Source organism: Miniopterus schreibersii (assembly GCF_964146895.1).
Source record: "Miniopterus schreibersii genome assembly, chromosome: 1".
NCBI lineage: Eukaryota > Metazoa > Chordata > Mammalia > Chiroptera > Miniopteridae > Miniopterus > Miniopterus schreibersii.
This window is the reverse complement of record NC_138101.1, coordinates 134,272,731-134,291,006: the sequence shown is the minus strand read 5'-3', so window position 1 is coordinate 134,291,006 and position 18,276 is coordinate 134,272,731. Positions and strand designations below refer to the sequence as shown.

At 44.8% G+C, this 18,276-nt stretch overlaps 1 protein-coding gene across 1 annotated transcript in view; it reads right to left on the bottom strand.

Annotated features, from left to right (window-relative positions):
* Window positions 1-18,276, bottom strand: part of SLC7A7 (solute carrier family 7 member 7) — a gene marked incomplete at its 5' end in the record, with an annotated part of 31,061 nt that overhangs the window by 1,633 nt on the left and 11,152 nt on the right. Inside the window, 5 exon segments of the mRNA XM_081119813.1 lie at window positions 950-1,046; window positions 1,302-1,405; window positions 1,625-1,748; window positions 3,173-3,317; window positions 4,077-4,202. Coding sequence (XP_080975939.1) covers window positions 950-1,046; window positions 1,302-1,405; window positions 1,625-1,748; window positions 3,173-3,317; window positions 4,077-4,202 — 596 coding nt within the window.

Below are 18,276 nucleotides of genomic sequence, written 5' to 3'. Positions count from 1 at the left end.
CCCCTTTACCAAATCCGTCCCCTTTTCCAAGTCCTCCGAGCCTCCCCATCTGTCCTTTTCTGTTCCCATTCTCTTTAGCACCTGAGTTTTAATATCTCATTCCTTTTCTATTAAGTCAATAGCCTCATTTGGTTTTTCAGCCCATTCTTCAACCCCTATAAAGCACAGCTCAAAACAATTCCTCAAAAATATTTTGCTTAAAAGCCTCCCTGTAATGATTCCAACCTACATTTCCAGCTTATCATCTACTACTCATCTCCATATTGCTCTACCTTTGAACTTTCTGATGCTGTTTCTCTTAACCTAAAGCCCATCTCTACTACCATTTGCAACCCTAACCTTAAAAATCTACTTCAAGCCTTAGCCGGTTTGACTCAGTGGTTAAAGTGTCAGCCCACGAACTGAAGGGTCCCGGGTTCGATTTCAGCCAAGGGCACATACCTCAGTTGCAGGCTTGTTCCCCGGCCCGTCAGGGTGCATGCAGGAGGCAACCAATCGATGTGTCTCTCTCACATCCATGTTTCTCCCTCTCTCCCTTCCACTCTCTGAAAAAGCAATGGAAAAAATATCCTCCAGCGAGGATGAAAAAAAATCTACTTCGAATGCCCTTGGTCAAAGAAGTCTTTCCTCATTCATCCTCTACCCCCATGGAAGTGATTCACTTCTTCCCTTAAAAACTATATCTTCACTATCAGGGCAGTCATTACAATGTATCCCATGTGCTTTATGCCTTATCCTGATCCAAAGGTTACCACTCCTCAGAGAAGATAGATTCTCCTTAGGAACCACTGCAGCAGTTAGCAGAATGCCTTGTCCACAGTATGTCCTATCAGTATTTTTTCTATTAGAATCTCCTTTAGAGCTTTTAGGAAACTAGGACAGTTGCATCTACTTTTAATAAAGTTTCCCCCACAATCTGGCTTTCAGCCTCATCCTTGGAATCACTTACATTGAAGAGCAGAGCAGGCACTGGGGTGAACCGATGGACGTGAATCATGCAAATAGCATCGGGGAGATGGCCTTCTCTTGAGCCCACAAAGAAAAGCCTATTTTGGGTAAGATAGGAGAGGCTGAGAAACACCAAGTGCAGTCTGGTTCATGAGCTACAGAGCCCTCCATCTCTGCCATCCCCTCCAAGAAAGTTTAGATAATATGGAATGGAGCTCAATATAGAGATTAGTAAGAACTAGAGGCTGCGAATGTCATTTGGGGAGCACAGTGACTAAAGTCAATCCTATAAACCCTACCTCCCCCTAGCCATAGGTTTCAGAAGACCCTCCAGTAAAAGATACCACTCATACCTAGAAGCAGCCACAATGGAGGCATTGAGGCCACCAAAACAGGATAATGCAACTGCCAGTGGAATTGTCCAGTTGAATATTCCAAAAATCTGGTCTGCAAAAGTCTAAGGAAAAGAGTCATTAGGGATGAAAGGCAAGGACAGACATGCCCCTAGATTCCCACTACTTGAACTCCAACCCTTCCACAACAGGGGTAACAGTACCTCCTTGCAAAGCCCAGTATCCCAGTGTCCTTTTAAGAACTATCTACTGAGACTTTCAAGAGCTGCACTATACCTAGAAGCTCAAAAACCCTCAGCCTTCTGCTAGTGAAAATCATTTACCACAGCAACAGCATCACTGGCCAGGATGTCCCTCATGTCTAGCACGGTGTAATAGGCCACATTGGTCAAGATGTAGATGATGGTGACAATGGGCATGGAAATGGCAATGGAGAGGGGTAAATTCCTACAGCCAAATAGAATAGTAGATACGTTAGTCCATAGTTGCATCCCCATCTCTCCTTTAATCCTTAGATTCTGTCACACTTGTGGCATTTCCCCAATGCCTTTGCCTTTGTTGCCTAGGATAGTAGCTTAAGCTTTGAACTTTTAAGAACTAAAGAGCATTAAGGGAAAGGAATATCACATTTGGAGAAAGTGCTACTATGCCCAAAAAAAGGGTTAACAACTGTCACATCATCACAATAGCACAGGAAGATGGGGGGGGGGGTTGTTTTACATCCAAGAATTCTTTCTCTCAAATTGTGAACGCTGAAAAAAAATTAAAATGTAAGTATTGGGAAATTTGTCTTAAGGTTAAGAAATATATAAGAAGAAATTATGGAGGCCAATTGTGAAATCTAATGTCTCCAGAAAACGATAGTCCTTCAGTAGGAAGAATAATGTGTGTATATGAACAAGCAACCTGGGAGATAATGTCCACCCCACCCCCTTACTCAGTTTGAGAACCTTGGGTACCATTCTAACCAGTGGCCAAAAGAAAGATGCAAAGACTTCTCAAGTCTTCACAGTGAGACTGGAGGGGGGAGGAGCCGGAAGGGGGGCAGTATAAATACTCTCAAGTCATTCTCGGCTTCTGTCCAGTAGGTGGAAGCACCACCCAGGCCTTAATCCTGCTTCTGTTGTCTGCTCCCAGGGTTGCAACACTGGAAGTATACCAAGAGTATTCTTTGTTTCTCAAAGCCAGAAGGAATTTATTATTATTATTTTGGCTAAAAACTTAAACATACTCCCTGGCAAATCTTAGTTCCCAGAGCCATTGAATTTTACAGCCAGGAAAGGCTCTGGAGATCATATTATTCAACCCACTCAGACATAAGGTAGCCGACAGATGTCAGGGACTCTCTCAAGGTCATCCAACAAATCAGTGGATAGGCCCTTTGAATCCCTGTCTAGTGCTCTTCACTCTGCATGACTAGGGGGTAATTTAGAGTAACAATGGTGAGGTGATACCATTGAATGACTGAAACAATACCATTAAGCCAGTAAGTATTTAAGAAACAAGGGATCAGAAGGAAAACAGGAAGGTTTCTGGAAGTCTATGACCTTAAGTTCTCTATGTGGGGATAAGAGTGGGTGAAAGACTTATCAAGGAAAATGTAAAAGCATACATGAGCACATGGTACAACCTGCCTTAATACAGGGATAAAAGAACAATTGTGAAAAGGCCTTGAAAAAACTTTTTAAACACACAAGAAAGTTCACGTAGCTGTTACTGTGATCACAGACAAGCTACTTTCTGGGCCTCAGGCCTCACATCTATTAAAATGGGGCTGATAAAAATCTAAGTGGTATGCTGTGTGGCATACAGCAGAAGCTCAGTAAATGATGGCTATCATTGCCATGGAAAGCTGATGGTGAGGTACCTACCTCTCAGGGTTCTTGATCTCCTCAGTGACATAGTTGAGGGTATCCCAGCCCGAGTAGGAGAACAGAGCTGAGTACAGTGCTAGGGCAATGTCACCCATTGCAAATGATGAACCCTCAAAGGAATTCTCAAAGTGACTCGAGGCCCCTGGAACCCATAAAACATGGAAAAGAAGAAGGGTTAGTAACCTCCCCAACCTCAAGGTGATCCAGTAAAGGAGTGGAAGAGTATAACTAAGCAGCAAGGCTATCAGTGCAGGAACAAAGAATAGAAAAGGCACATTTACAGTGATGGGTCAAATGCAGGGTACAGCATGGGGATCTTGACAGGAAGTCCCAGGGTGGATTCCTAGGAGAAGGGCTGGAGAACAGGAGTGATGCCGTTCTGTCCTGCCCTGCAAGCTGCCCAATTCTGCCTCCTTTCTAACACCTGACTGAGCTGATACGGGGATAAAGGAAGGGCAGGACTCTATGCCCAGGTCAACAGAGTAGTTGTAGGGTAGGTGTTCAGACCTGGAAATAAGAGGAGTGGGTATAAGGAGTTCATTTCTACCTTTGCTTATTCCCAAGGGGAGAACAATCATAGCCACAGCATTAGACTTGACAGTCTGCAAAAGCCATTGAACTCTTGGCTGTCAGCCCTATTGCCGAGATCATCCTCTGCTGGGCAGCAGCGTGCATAGAAGTTGAAGGACAGGCTTTGGGGTCCGTGCCTGGGTACATATTTCAGCTCTACTGCTTAATAGCTAGGGTCTTGGGCAAAATACTTAATTCTGAAGCCTCAGCTTTCTTATCTATAAAATGGGAATAATAGGACCTGCCAAATGAGATAACACACAAAGGGCCCTTCGAAGAGTGTGACTCAGGAAATGCTTAACAAATGTTAGTAGTTGTTGTTATTTCTTACCCTGGCCAAGTTTAACAATGCCTGCGATGATGACACCGATCAGAGCCAATACTTTAGCATAGGTGGAAAAATCCTGTACCCTTGTTCCCCACTTGACATAGGCACAGTTAACGAAGGTTAAGAGACCTGAAAGAAAAAGAATACTGATTGGTGACCGACTTCACCATCCAGAGGGCCTTAGACTGTCATGCAATTTTTCCAGTACCAGTTACCAAAATAGACCTTTGGCCAAAAACAAATTTTGGGCTCAGACCTGCACTACATTAGAAACCTGCCCAGAATGGCCTCACCATTATCATGCAAATGAACTTGCTGAGCACCTGTGTACATAGCACCACATGTACACACATCCTCAACAGGATGACACAAACAGGAGACACAAAACAAAGTACGGATTTGCTTACATACAAAAGTGCTCACAGCAGTGGGAGGCAACTGGTAGCTGTAGAGAATTAGGATGTGTTCTGGCTGTTGTCTCTGAAAACGGTTTCTGCCCCCTCTTCACCCTCCTACCCCCTGATATGGGCTCCAGGACCCAGCACTCTGTTGCTGTGGTATTACTATTAACCTTGAAGAGTCCTTTATGACCTATCCAATGTCTGGGCCGGCAGTTCAGGACTCTTGGCCAACGATTAAGATGCCTGCCAGCTCAGCTGCTTGTTTTTGTGCTTGGAAAGATTCTTGGAACCAAGACTCCTACAGAATGGGGACAGGGCGTTTCTCCTGACTGGACAATGAAAAAATAAGAGACACAAACATTCCTCAAGTCCTTCCCCTGAGGTAGAGGCACTCCCTTTACCTGAAAGAGCAGTAAAGTCCACTCATAGATTGCCCTCAGAGCCAGAGTTCTTAACCTAGGGCTACCACAAGGCCTGAAATGCTTTGTAAAGTGTTATGTAGATATGTCCAAAGTATATGCATTTTTCTAAGAAAAGGGTTCATAGATTTTGTCAGAACCTAAGAGAAATCCATTACCCTCCACAAAAAGTTACAATCCACTTCAGAAGAAGAAATTCAAGAAGGGAAGCCCACATATGCTGTGAGGTTGACCAGTAGCCCCAGGATGTGGCAAAGAAGAGTGTCAAAAGAAACAATTCTGAAATTCAGCTGCATGTTCCTCAGTCCCCCACCAACCTCTTACACAGGCAGGCAGGCACCTACACCATACCTTCCCCACTGCGACAGAGTGAATCGTTTCACTGCTCCCTCCTTCCCAGCTCAGCAACTGGAGCACAAAAAGGATGACTTACAGTCCTCCCAAGGCCTCAAAGGGCAAGGTCAGAGTCAGACTGCCTTATCGGTGGAGAAAGTGAGGCCCAGTGCTGGGCTTGCCTGCTTCAGGTCACCAGTACGATCAGGAAGTACTCCGTCTCAGTTCTGGCAGCGGTGTGTCCTTCAGTGTCCCTACTTCTCCCATTTTGTTGTGTCCTGGCCCCATCACACTCTGACCAGAGGCCACTTCACCCTGAGAAGCAGGAAAGACCAGCCTCTCAGAATAGCAGTCCTTTCTTCTGTCTCTCTCTCTCCCTTCCCTTATAACCTTCCTATTCTACTCACTGCCCAAATTCCTTTCTGCTCTTCCCAGAGAAGGGACATTCCTGTCCCATGCAAGTACTTGCTTTTCTGCCTGATAAAACAATCACATCTCATCACAGGGCTGGGTAAAAATATACCCATAATTTCAGGCCTCCTCAGTGCTGTTAATAATTAAAGGCATAGTCTCCACAAGAACCCTACAAAATGGCTGAGGTGCCCGTACCTCACCCTCCACAATCTTCCAGATCTGTTGATCCTCCTCAGCCAGCCTCCCATCCCTGCTCCCCACTGGACTTCTGCCTCCAGCCGGTCAACAGCCCTCAAGCCCCTTCTCTTCCTCCTGCAACCCCTGCCCCTAACCCCTGGGGCTCTGCTTCTGTCTTACAAAGAGAACCCCAAACACCAGGGACTACGGATGCTGCCATAAAATTCATGGTTAGCCCTCAGGGTAACCGTAAATCCACGGGTCACAGTAGCAAACTGGGACAGGCTACGGCGAGTTCTGCTTCAGTCAGTCTGCAGCCCTGTGCCACAGGTCCTGTTTTCAGCTGTCCCTTATTACAACAAATTCTGAAATGAAATACATGGATTGTTTACATTTTGGGCCCACGGCTTCTCTACTCCCATATCCACCCATTTGTATCCCTCCTTTTATCGGCCAGTCCCCAGCCCCCCACACTCAACCTTCTTTCTCAGCCACTGTCCCACCATCTTGCCAAGATCTGCTCTCTGCATTGAGCACAGGGGGCTTAGTTTTAATGGAGAAGAGAATCCCATGGAAAGAAACCAGGAGGCAGAGGCCCTGCCTGAAGAGAGCTGGCCCTCACCCTCTCCCAAACCCAGCTTCCTCCAGGGCCTCTTGGCCATGAAGCAGGAAGTGGGTATGGCAAGCAGCAGTGCTGACTGGGCTCTCTGTCCCCACCCCCAACAGACACAGCTGACCAGAGGCCCCAGAACCCAGCCAAGTGCACTGTTCTTGAAGTGCAGCCCAACCTCCTGCTTCAGAGGCAGGGAAAGGGGAAGACCATGGAGTTAGAATATGGAGGCAGCTGCAAGTTAACCTCAAGGACAGCGATGCCCTGCCCTCCTATCTCTAGGTGCAATTCAGTCTCCACCCAACACTGGCCCAAGTCCACAGGAAGATGGCCTGAATTCACTTTGGACCCTTGACTCAGGTGCAGCTCCGTTCCTGCTTTGACACCTGCTTTGGAAAAAGGAAAAGCTGTGAAGAAGTCACTCCAATAAGAATCTAAAAAAATGCTCCTAAATGAATCATCAAAACCAGCCTCCATGGGCTCCTGGAGTAGGAGGCTAGTTCTGGCACTAAGGCTCAGCATCCACTCTGGAACTAAAAGCCAGGAAAGCACCACCTAGGTAGATCCAGAACAGAATGAAGCTTGCACGCCCACTCAGGATCAGGTGCCCAGATTTAGTGTAGATGCCCAAACTAAGAAGTCCCTGAAAAAGAATGGTAAACCTACAATTCTCCCAGCACCATTAGTTTTAAATTCATACAATGTAACACACAAAACTTAGGCCGCTATTGAATCCATTTTCTGTTTCAAATGCCCAGAGACTATAAAACGGCAATACTTTACTAGACAAATCATTCCATTTTTTAAAAGAGATCAATAGCTCTTCTTTCCACTAAGCCAAAAATGTCTTCCTCACAACTTCTACCCAGTAGTTTTAGGCCTCTCCTCTGGAGCTACACAGAATCAAGCTAAAGCCTCTTCCACATAAGGATCTTTCTTATCATTAAATATTTACATCCTGTTCCCCTTGGGTCTTCCCTCTTTCAGGCTAAAAATCCAGTTTCTTCAACTTGCAGGGGGCAGGGGGCAGAGGTTCGAGGGCTGCTTTCTTTTTTTTTCTTTTTTTCGTATTTTTATTGATTTCAGATAGAGGAAGGAGAGGGAGAAAGAGATAGAAATATCAGTGATGCGAGAGTCATTGATGGGCTGCCTCCCGCACAGTCCCCCGCCAGGGATCAAGCCTGCAACCCGGGCACATGCCCTGACCGGGAATCAAACAGTGATCTCCTGAATCATAGGTCAACGCCCAAACACTGAGCCACCCCAGCAGGGCGAGGGCTGCTTTCTTGATGCTGGTTACACATGTGTTCAATTTGTGAGAATTCATCAAGCTGTACACTTATAACGTGCGCTGTTTCTTGGTGTATATTGCACTTCAATAAATTAAAATTGAACAAAAAAATACGGTTAGCTTAGCATGGCTTGTTTTTAGTGAATCTATACAGATTACTAGAGAGTCTCCTTTCTTCTCATACTTTGCTAACCAGGTGATCCTAGAATTTGGGCAGGAATCAACTTCAAATTGTCAGTGTGGAATGCTCAGAGTCTGCCTCTTTCTTGTGGTAGGCAGAACAATGGCCCTGGGAGGCAGAAGAATCAGCATCGGAGTGATGGGATATTAAGAAAGACTTGACTAGCTACTGCTGGCTTTGAAGATGAAAGGGGTCCATGAGCTAAGGAATGAGGGCAGCCTCTAAAAGCTACAAAAGGCGAGAAAATGCATTCTCCCCTAGGCACTGCTGATACCTTGGTTTTGGCCCAGTGAGACCCAGTGAAGACTTCTGACCTATAGGACAGTTAAAATAATAAATTTGTGTTGTTTTAAGTCAATAATTGGTATTTGTTAAAGCAGCAATAGGAAACTAATACATCACTTGACAGCTTCATTTCACACCCTTCCTGTTCTCCCAGATCCTGGAGATGCCTGGTGGTAATTGTGTCATTTCAACTAATTATAAATTCTTTCCATTTGTCTGCAAGTGGATAGTTAAAGACATTTAAAGCAATGACATGCTTTATTACTATCTCCTTAACTTTCTTGGTCTTGCATTTTTGTTGGCCTAGATCTGTTGGCCTGTTGGTTTTTTTATTGAACCCTTTGTAGGTTAGCAACCGTCTGCTAGAAGTTAGAAGAAAAACAGGCTTGCTTCTTTCTAGCCACCATCTACTTTCATAGAACTAACTGCCATGCCCTTGCTATTCTCACTCTCAGCATGCCTCTAGAGCCTTTTATTGTCCTCAGTCTCTTCTTCAGACCTTAGTTTATGCTGGGCATTAACCTTCAGGACACCCTTCTTGCAGTTCTGGGCCACCCCTATACTTAGTCTTAGGTATGTCACCTCTCACTATTTCTTGTGTATCTTGTTTCTAAAAATCTAAGCTCACCAAAAAGAAATGTGTTCAATCACATTGGTTTCTTCAGGTGACTTTCCTTTTCTTCCTAAATAAGATAATTTTCAACTATTTTATCAGAATTTCACTTTAAAGAAGCTCCTGGGCTTTTTTTTTTTTTTTAATCCCTAGCTATGAAATTATAATTCTTTGCCCTGAACTTTTCTGCAATCTCTGCCTAAAATTTAGAGTATATTTTAGAGGAAGCCTAGCATTTCTTTTTCTGGGAGGTACCAACGCTGAGTAAGCATAGTCACTTCCTCACAAGGATTCCACATTTCCCCTGGTTATTTTAATAATAATAATAAATACGCCCTTATCCTTTTGAGATTCATATTGAAGCCTTTACAGGTTAAATGGTCTGATGTCTTGGATTTGCTTTTAACAATATAGTGGGGTGGTGCCTTGCTCATATGTCAGACCCAGTGGCCACTCGCACCCTTCTCAGTTCCTGCTTCCAGTGGCCCTGAAGACCCACGAGCTAGGGGATCCCCAACAGTAGGAGGCGGAGGCGAGGGGTAGCAGGTCTGCGGGTCCAAGTGTTGCTGCAGGGCACTCACAGCAAGGATCGGAGGAGGAGAATAGGCCCAAGAGCAAAGGGGTCTAAAGAGGAACAAGTGGTAAAAAAATCTCAGCGTGGAAAATGCCAACCAGGAAAATGAAAAAATGGATGGTAAGTAGCAAGGTGCTAATAACAGAGAGCCCGTGGCCTGCCCTTTGGAAGCTGGTGAATAGTATGTGCCTAGAGGAACAGGTGGCTCCCTCTTAGGCAGCCCATCCTACAGTATAGATGGGACAGGGGTCAGAGTCTTAGAGAGCCACAGGCAAGGATGAGACGAGAGAATATGGAAAGGATTGGGGAGGACATGAGACAGCTGATGGAAAAGATGAGGGGAAAGCAGTTAAGCCATAGTCTGCGGGTAGTTAGCGCTGACCCCTCGCCATGGCCATGGCAATGAGTTTTGCCTTATGCTTTGAATCCTGATGGTTTCCCTCAAGTTAGGAGGGAGATACACCTGCTTCCTAAACCTACATGTTCATGATGTACCTTCATGGTAAACCTTTTGGTGTTACTTGTTTCCGGTGGATCTCCTTTTACCAGTTTCTAATTGAAGGTTGTGAATTTGTAGGTTTCTGTCAGCAGGGGAGTTTCACCTATTGCATGGAAAGATGCTCATTACATACTGTGAAGTTAATAAAGCTTTTTTTAAAAAGCAAAAAAGTAATAAGAATAATCTAGTGGGGTGAGAGTGGGGTAGTTGGAGTATAGATAAAACCATGTTGTCATTCACGAGCCCTGGGAGTTCATCATATTATTCACTCTACTTTTGGATGTGCTTGAAATTTTCCATAATAAATGTTTTTTAAAAAATCCTTACCCCAGGATATGTTTACTGATTTTAGAGAGCAAGGAAGGGAGAAAGAGAGGGAAACATCGATGCGAGAGAGAAGCAGTGATCAGTTGCCACCCATACATGCCCAACTGGGGACCAAACCCAAAACCTAGGCATGTGCCCTGACCAGGAATCGCACCTGAACCTTTTTGGTGTATGGGACGGTGCTCCAACCACCTGAGCCACCTGGTCAGGGCCATAATAAACCATTTTTTTTAATTTATAGAGGTGCTGCTTTTAACAGAATGCAACTAACTTGAGCAAAGCTGCTCAGGGACTTGAGACTTCTTTCACTACCTTATTTTCCCTTTTGTACAAACTTTATAATCTCTATTAAGAAAGGAAAATAGTCCCCCTCTGACCTACAGTGTGCAGTCTACACCCACAATTACATCATTCCTACTCTTTCTGCTTTTATCCTCTTGTTCTCGTCACCACACTTCTTCCCTTAGGATGAGGATTCATTTCCATGCACTCTTACTATGAGAGACCTTCAGGAAAATTCCCTAGATGGATCCTGAGAGCCTCTGACAACGGCATGTAATGATTCTCCCCAATGTAAGCAGATAGGAGTAACAGAGGCTGGTGTCCTAGTGTCCTTTCTAAGAGATGGGCCACTTTTCTGTAACTTCTATTTAGCTGTAAGAAGAAACCCACCTTCAGGCAGAGCTGGAAGCAGTATTGGGTGATACTGTTCATTACATTCATTGGGGAAGTAAAATTCTTTGACAGGTCTCTGTATCTTGGTGTATTGAAATTTCCCTCTCACTGTAATCAAAAGAATCAAAATGTGGCCTTGCCCAGGGGGAGCAGGCATCCCTTATTATGGCAGGTCCTCATGCAAGCACATCTGTCTTTGATATACTACATTAGTCTCAGCTCTTCTGGAAAATCCATCGTTTTTGAACAAAATTCTTTCTTTCTTTCTTTCTTTCTTTCTTTCTTTCTTTCTTTCTTTCTTTCTTTCTTTCTTCTTTTCTTCTTTCTCAATATATCTTTATTGATTTCAGAGAGAGGAAGGGAGAGGGAGAGAGAGGTAGAAACATCAATGATGAGCCTGGCCGGGTGTGGTTCAGCCATTGAGCATTGACCTAGGATCTGGGAGACCATGGTTCGATTCTTGGTCAGGGCACATGCCCGGGTTGCGGGCTTGATCCCCAGTCGGGGGCGTGCAGGAGGCAGCCGATCAATGACTCTCATCATTGATGTTTCTCTCTCTCTCTCCCTCTCCCTTCCTCTCTCTGAAATCAATAAAGATATTTTAAAAAAGAGACATCAATGATGAGAGAGTCATTGATCAGCTGCATCCTGCATGCCCCTGACTAGGGATCGAGCCCATAACCTGGGCATGTGCCCTGACCAGGAATCGAACCGCAATCTCCTAGATCATAAGTTGATGCTCAACCGCTGAGCCACACCAGCTGGGAAAAATATACTCTTTCATATCACGTTTTAATCAAGTATGAAATTGTTTCCACCTTGTAGTAAAAAAAAACATACATAAATAAGTTTATTAGCCTTAAAGGTTTATAGATATGAGTCCAAAAACATCATTCCCAATCTTCTATCTTATTTTCTCTAAATGCATTACAGAGCAACTTTTCCATCTTTATTCTCCTTTCTATATAATACCTCAAATACCTTTCTATATAATACCTCCAAAATACCCAGATTTATACTATTATCTGTGCATTTTCTCCTTTCCTTTAAAATTTCAATTTAAAGCTTTATTAAACACATCTCTTCCAATCCTTATGAAATCTGCTCTGTCCTTTGCCAGAGCCCATTTTTCTGGTATCTTAGCATTTACAATCAGGCACCCTATTCTGTGTTCTTTTCCTTCACATACACAGCCTTCAATTGACAGTGAGATGAAAATTCCACCCGCCTCTCACTTCACTATCTTGAATTTCGAAGTCACCAGTGACACACCTCAGGTATCTTCTGACTAGTAATGCCATTCATCCCAAAGGAATTGGCAGAAGAATAGTTAGTGGTCTTTGGCATAGTTGGTGTGAACAAGCTTTTCATCACATGTTGCTCAAGAAAAACCACACGTCTCTGCATTAGGCTGGTCTATGTGTACTCAGAGTCACATTGCTCGGGGACAGCCAAGCCCCTTAACTGGTATGCTCAGGCCTGCTAGTACCCATGTCCCCAGAATACTCTACCACTGCTGTTTCCGCAGAGGGATCAGATTTACACTCTCAAAAAAAGCCTCAGATCTGTTGCCTAAAGCCAGACATTTCAAGTTTTTCCTCCTTTTCTCTACTGCCTGTTTTGTTTGTTTGTGTTGCCTAAAGCTGGTTTAGGGTACTCTCTACACCTTACAGTTCACTTTCTCTTCCTGGCTTCCTTGACATATTATTTCTTCCATCCTTCCTAGGTGTTGTTATAACTCTCAGAGAACAGATGGTCCTCGAACTCTTAACTTTTCAGGCTAGAGAACCTTTCGCTTACTCAGGCATCATGGGTGAGAGCATCTGGCAGGAAGACACACCAAGAAAGTCCCTATGCGTCACTGAATCAGAGTCCTCCTACTCTGCCTCCTGAAACGCAGTCAGCACTTTAGCCACCGTGGCTCTGCACCACTTTGAGGGAGCAAGCAGGCAGTGTGCACCAAGAGGAGCTCCTATGAAACCATCCATCCCCTCCCTTCTCAAAGCTGGGTAGTCCTTACTAATTGGAGCTTTCCTGGTTTGCTCAGCTAGGTCCAACTCAGGTCCTCAGAAACAGGACCCAAGCCTGAGTGAGCATCAGAATCCCCTGAGGAACATTCACCTACAGCCCTGGGGTTCTGCCTCGGGAGTTCTGCTGCAGGGGTTCTGCGCAGGGTTCCCAGGGAAGTCTAATGATCTGCCTGCTTTGGCTGTGCTACCTTACATAAGGTAATCACATATAAGCAACCTAAACCCTTCACTTAACTCAGCGCTTCTCTATCCTGGCTGCACATTGGCCCCGCTTGACAAGCTTTAACAAAGTCCAGTGCTCAGGCCCCACCCAAGCAATGAAATCAGAAACTGGGGTGGAACTCAGGCATCAGCATGTTTTCAAAGCTCCCCAGGTGATCCTAAAGCACAGTGACAACTGAGAAGCTTTATTCCCATCAGTTCCCCTCAGCAGCAACTTTCTGCTTCTTCAATTCACATTCTCCAAGCAAGTTCCCATTCTTCTGCCCAGTGGTACAGATTTATTTGGTTGGGGGAACAGGGAGGGAGAGGAAAGGGCCATGAGTATGTTTTTAAACCCCCTAGGTAATTTCAATGTACAGCCAGGGTTGGGACCCACTCTCCCTGACTCCTTCCCAACTTCCTCTAGGCTCTTCTGAGGCAGAGAAAGAGAACGGGTGAACCCATGAAGAGCCTTGAGAATCAAACCATCACAGAACTCTACCCCCTCACTGTTGAAGTTTGCTCCAAAGTTCACACTGACCCCCACACCAGAAAGAAGCCAAGACTTAGACCCCAGCCTTTTTGTTGCTGTGAATGTGGAACATGAAATGAAAGTTTCCCTACCATGAACTTAAAATGACTCTTGGGAAAACCCCTCCGGGAGTGGAGCGATAACCAGCTTCCAAGTATAAAGTTCAAAGGGCAAATATCAGTTGGGGGCCCAGTATCTGGCTGTTCTACCTCATTAGCCACAAGTGCATGAAGTCAGTCATTTTAGTACCAAGAAAAGCTGCAGGGGACATGTGGCCAAAGCTGTCAGACAAATATACAGAGATCTGAAGTCCTTTACAGTCCACAAGCAGTGTTAGCAGACTCAGTATAAACTGCCTGCCCTCCCCTCTGCCCAATTCCTACAGCAGCCCCAGCACCCCCACCACCACCACTCTGAGAGCCAAAAGCACACAGTCCCCTTCTCAGCCAAGCGGAATCTAGAACCATATCTTCTGTTCATTCACCTAGTCAACATTTATTGAAATACCTGCTACATGCAAGTCACTAGTGTCAGGGACACAAAGACTGCAGTAGTCTGTCTGTTCACGAAGGACCCTGAATATGTGTTGCTGGCTGACTGGTATAGCAGGCAGACTGAACACACAGGAGGTAAAATGTCCTGTCAGCAAAAGGCAAGAAACTAGACCAGCCCTGGCCGGTGTGGCTCAGTGGTTGTGGTGTCAGCCCACATGGTAGGGTCACAGGTTCAATCCCCAGCCCAGGTCAGGGCGCATTCAGGAGGCAACCGGTTGATGTGTCTCTCTCACTTCGGTGTTTCTCCCTCTCTCTCTCTCTCTCTCTCTCTCTTTCTCTCCCTCCTTCTTTCCCTTCCACTCTCTCTGAAAAGCAATGGAAAAATATCCTTGGGTGAGGATTAACAACAACAAACTAGACCAAAAAAACTAAGTCATATGGTGGGCAAGTGTAGGCAGGAGCAGAATGACCCCACGCTGCTGACAGTGGGCCAAAGCATGTCAGTGCCAAAGAAAGGGCCGTTGGGTAGAGCTGGACTTTTGGACACCTAGCCCTGCCTCTGCCAAGAGAAAAGTTCCACCTTTCCTGCAAAGAGGAAGAAACCTCAGCCCTCCTAGGTGTGTTATCTTTTTTTTTTTTTTTAATATATCTTTATTGATTTCAGAGAAAGGACAGGAGAGGGAGGGAGAGTTGAAACATCAATGATGATTCATTGATCAGCTGCCTCCTGCACACCCCCGACTAGGGATTGAGCCCGCAACCCGGGCATGTGCCCTGACCAGGAATCGAACAGCGATCTCCTGGATCCTAGGTCAATGCTCAACCCCTGAGCCACGCCCAGCCGGGCAGGTGTTTTATCTTTATCTTACAATTAAGAAAACTGAATTCACTCAGGCCAGCTCCAAAGCTTGTATGCATTCCACCACTCCATGTGCCTTCCTATTTGGATTCAGGGATGTGGGACTGCGAGTGGGACTTTCTCCCCTGGGGTAGTGGCTGCAGAGAGCTGGAGCAATCTCGAAGAACCCTGAAAACCAGAATAATCAGCCTCAGGAAGGGCCATCTCTGGTTGCGAAAAGTAACCATTTATAGTACCCTGGACAAGACAGCAAGGTTCCTTCTGAACTCAGAATTAATAAATCCACCCAACAAGCATGTACTGAGCACTCACTGTGTTCCAGGCCCTGTACAGACTCTGTGATTAATACCCAGGCCCCAGCCTTCACAGAAAAGTGAGCATGTGCAATTATAAGAATTAAAGTATGAAAGTCACTGTGAGGTAACCCATCCAGTCTGGGCAGTGAGGGGCTGCAGATGGGTACCAGGACTACTGTTACCTGGACTGAGTATCTGGAGGCTGGGGTTGGGGGAGGGGAGAAAGAATTCCTGGCAGAAGGGGCAACATGTGATTACCCTGACGATGAAATAAGCAGCAAGTAAAGTCACCCATGCGTACAAAAAAATTTACCTAAGCCAGCGATTTTCTACCGGTATGCCACCGCAAGCACATTGGTATGCCGCAAGAATTTTTAAAACATGCCACACCTGACTATTTAGTCAAGGGCACTGAGCTCTTTTCCCTTCTATTGTCAAATTAAAAAATTACAACAAACACAACAGCAGTCTGGTGTGCATGAATCAAAATTATACCTATTTTTTTTGTCAAATCGGCAAAAAAATATATCTTTTTGGTGTGCCGCAGAATTTTAGTAATTAGTTTGTGTGCCATGGGATGAAAAGCTTGAAAATCGCTGACCTAAATAGTAATTGGTAAGTGATTTCTAGGTCTATTAACAGTGCTAGTCTATCTAGAGCTGTAATTCATCAGCAGTTTTAAAGGAAGATTATACCTATAGGGGGACAGTAAGCCACTCCTACAGAAGCAGAAACCTTTATTTGCTCTCTTGAAATTGTCACCATTTGAGTAGAAATGGATGAAAGTACAGTATGGCAGAAACATAGGTCACGCCTCCATCAGATGGAGACCCCATTCTAGAGATGAGGAATCTGAGGCTAATAATAAATTCAACCTGCTTGATTCCATGCTCTTAACCACCATGACTGCTGCCTCCCAAAGGGATGTGGGAGTCCTCTGCATTGTTCAAGGGAGAGAAATGCTGACTCAGGACACCGAAGCATTCCAGCCATGGAGAAGACCTTTTTGTAAGGTAAAGATATTTCATCCAACTTTTCCAGAAATATACCCCCAAACCAAGCTAAGGCAGGCTTAAATCTTCCCCATAAACTCCTCCCTCAACCCTGGTCTCTCCCTCTAACAACCACCCTTCTTGCCTTCAGAGTCAATCTTCTGGAAAGTATATTTACACTCCCTGCCCTTCCGTTGTCTGACATCCACGCCACCACTCCACTGAAAAGACTGACGGTTTCCCTTTGCCTCCTATTTGCCAATTCCAAATGATGTTCCATTAGTTATCTTATTTAACAGTCTCCAGACAGGCCACCTTTGGCTGTGTAGCCTCTCCTCTGGGCTGCCACATTCCCCTCATTTAACCACACTGCATTACAATGATTCACATAACTGTCTTTCCCATCAACTGTGAGCTACAGAGGGGAGACTGAGTAACAGTCATCCTTGTATCCCTGGAGCCTACCCCAGAACTAGGCACACAGTAGACATTCAAATTTGATTGGATGAATAAACTCTGAACTCTGACTCCACCCACAATGCCCTGAAATTTCCCTCTCCAAAATCACCAGTGACCTCCATGTTGATAAATCCAAACGACTCCACTCCTTATCACACTGGGCCTCTTATCAAATTGGACACTGTTGGCCACTGACTCCTCAAATTGCTCTCCTCCACTCACCATCTCCCATTTTCCACCCATCACTCTAGATACTTTTTCTCCACCTTTTTGCAGAATTATTTGTCCCTCAATGTTGGTATTGCTCAGAATACTGTCCTAAGCCTTTTTCTCCCCCTTTTCTATATCCTGGCCCAAGATCATCTCATCTGCTACTGTGATTTCAACTACTATCTATACACTAAAGATTCCCAAAAGTATATCACCAGCCCAACTGTCACTATTCTACATACATATGAATATCCATCCGCCAACGTACTGGACATTGCCAGGCACAAACTCAATCTACCCATCATTTCTCTCAAACCTACTCCTCCCTCCAGTGTTTCCTCTTTAAATAACTGGCATAACGATCCACCCAATTGCCCACACCAGAAACCTGGGCATCTTATCATCATCAACAACCTCTACCCATATCTAATCAGTGTCCAAGTCTTAACCTGTTTTCTCACCCCCCAAACATGACTCTAGTCCAAGCCACCATCATCACTCACTGCGATCATAGCAACAGCTTTATAACCGATCTCCCGGCTTCCAGTCTTGCAAACTGATGGCAGAATAATCTTTTTAAAAATCCACGAATTCTGCCCAGCCGGCATAGCTCAGCAGTTGAGCATCAACTTATGATCCAGGAGACTGTGGTTCGATTCTCAGTCAGAGCACATGCCCGGGTTGTGGGCTCGATCTCCAGTAGGAGACAGCCCATCAATGACTCTCTCATCGTTGATGTTTCTCTCTCTCTCCCTCTCCCTTCCTCTCTCTGAAATCAATAAAGATGTTTTGTCTTTTTTTTAAATCCACAAATTCTAAAATTTAAATCACAAATGTCACTCTCCTGCTTCAAAAGCCTTGAGAGGTTTTTCATTGCCTTAGGAGAGTGATTTTCAACCTTTTTCATCTCATGGCACACATAATTAAAATTCTGCGGCATACCAAAAAATACATTTTTTGCCGACCTGACAAAAAATAGATAAAATTTTGATTCATTCACACTGGACGGCTACTGTTGTGTTGGCTGTTGTCATTTTTTTATTTGACAATCTAAGGGAAAAGAGGTCAGTGCCCTGACTAAATAGTTAGGTATTGCATGTTTTAAAAATTCTTGTGCCACACCAGTTGAAAGTCGCTGCCTTAGGAGAAAGCCCACCAAACTCCTTAATATGGTTCCTGCGACAGATGATATTTTCCAAAGATGTCTTGACAATATTTCCCATCCCATATGTTTTTCATATAATGTGACTTTGATACTCCATCTAGATAGAGATAAGTTCTGTGCCTCATCTGTGACTGTTTCAACCTCTAGCATATAGCAGGAGTGACAC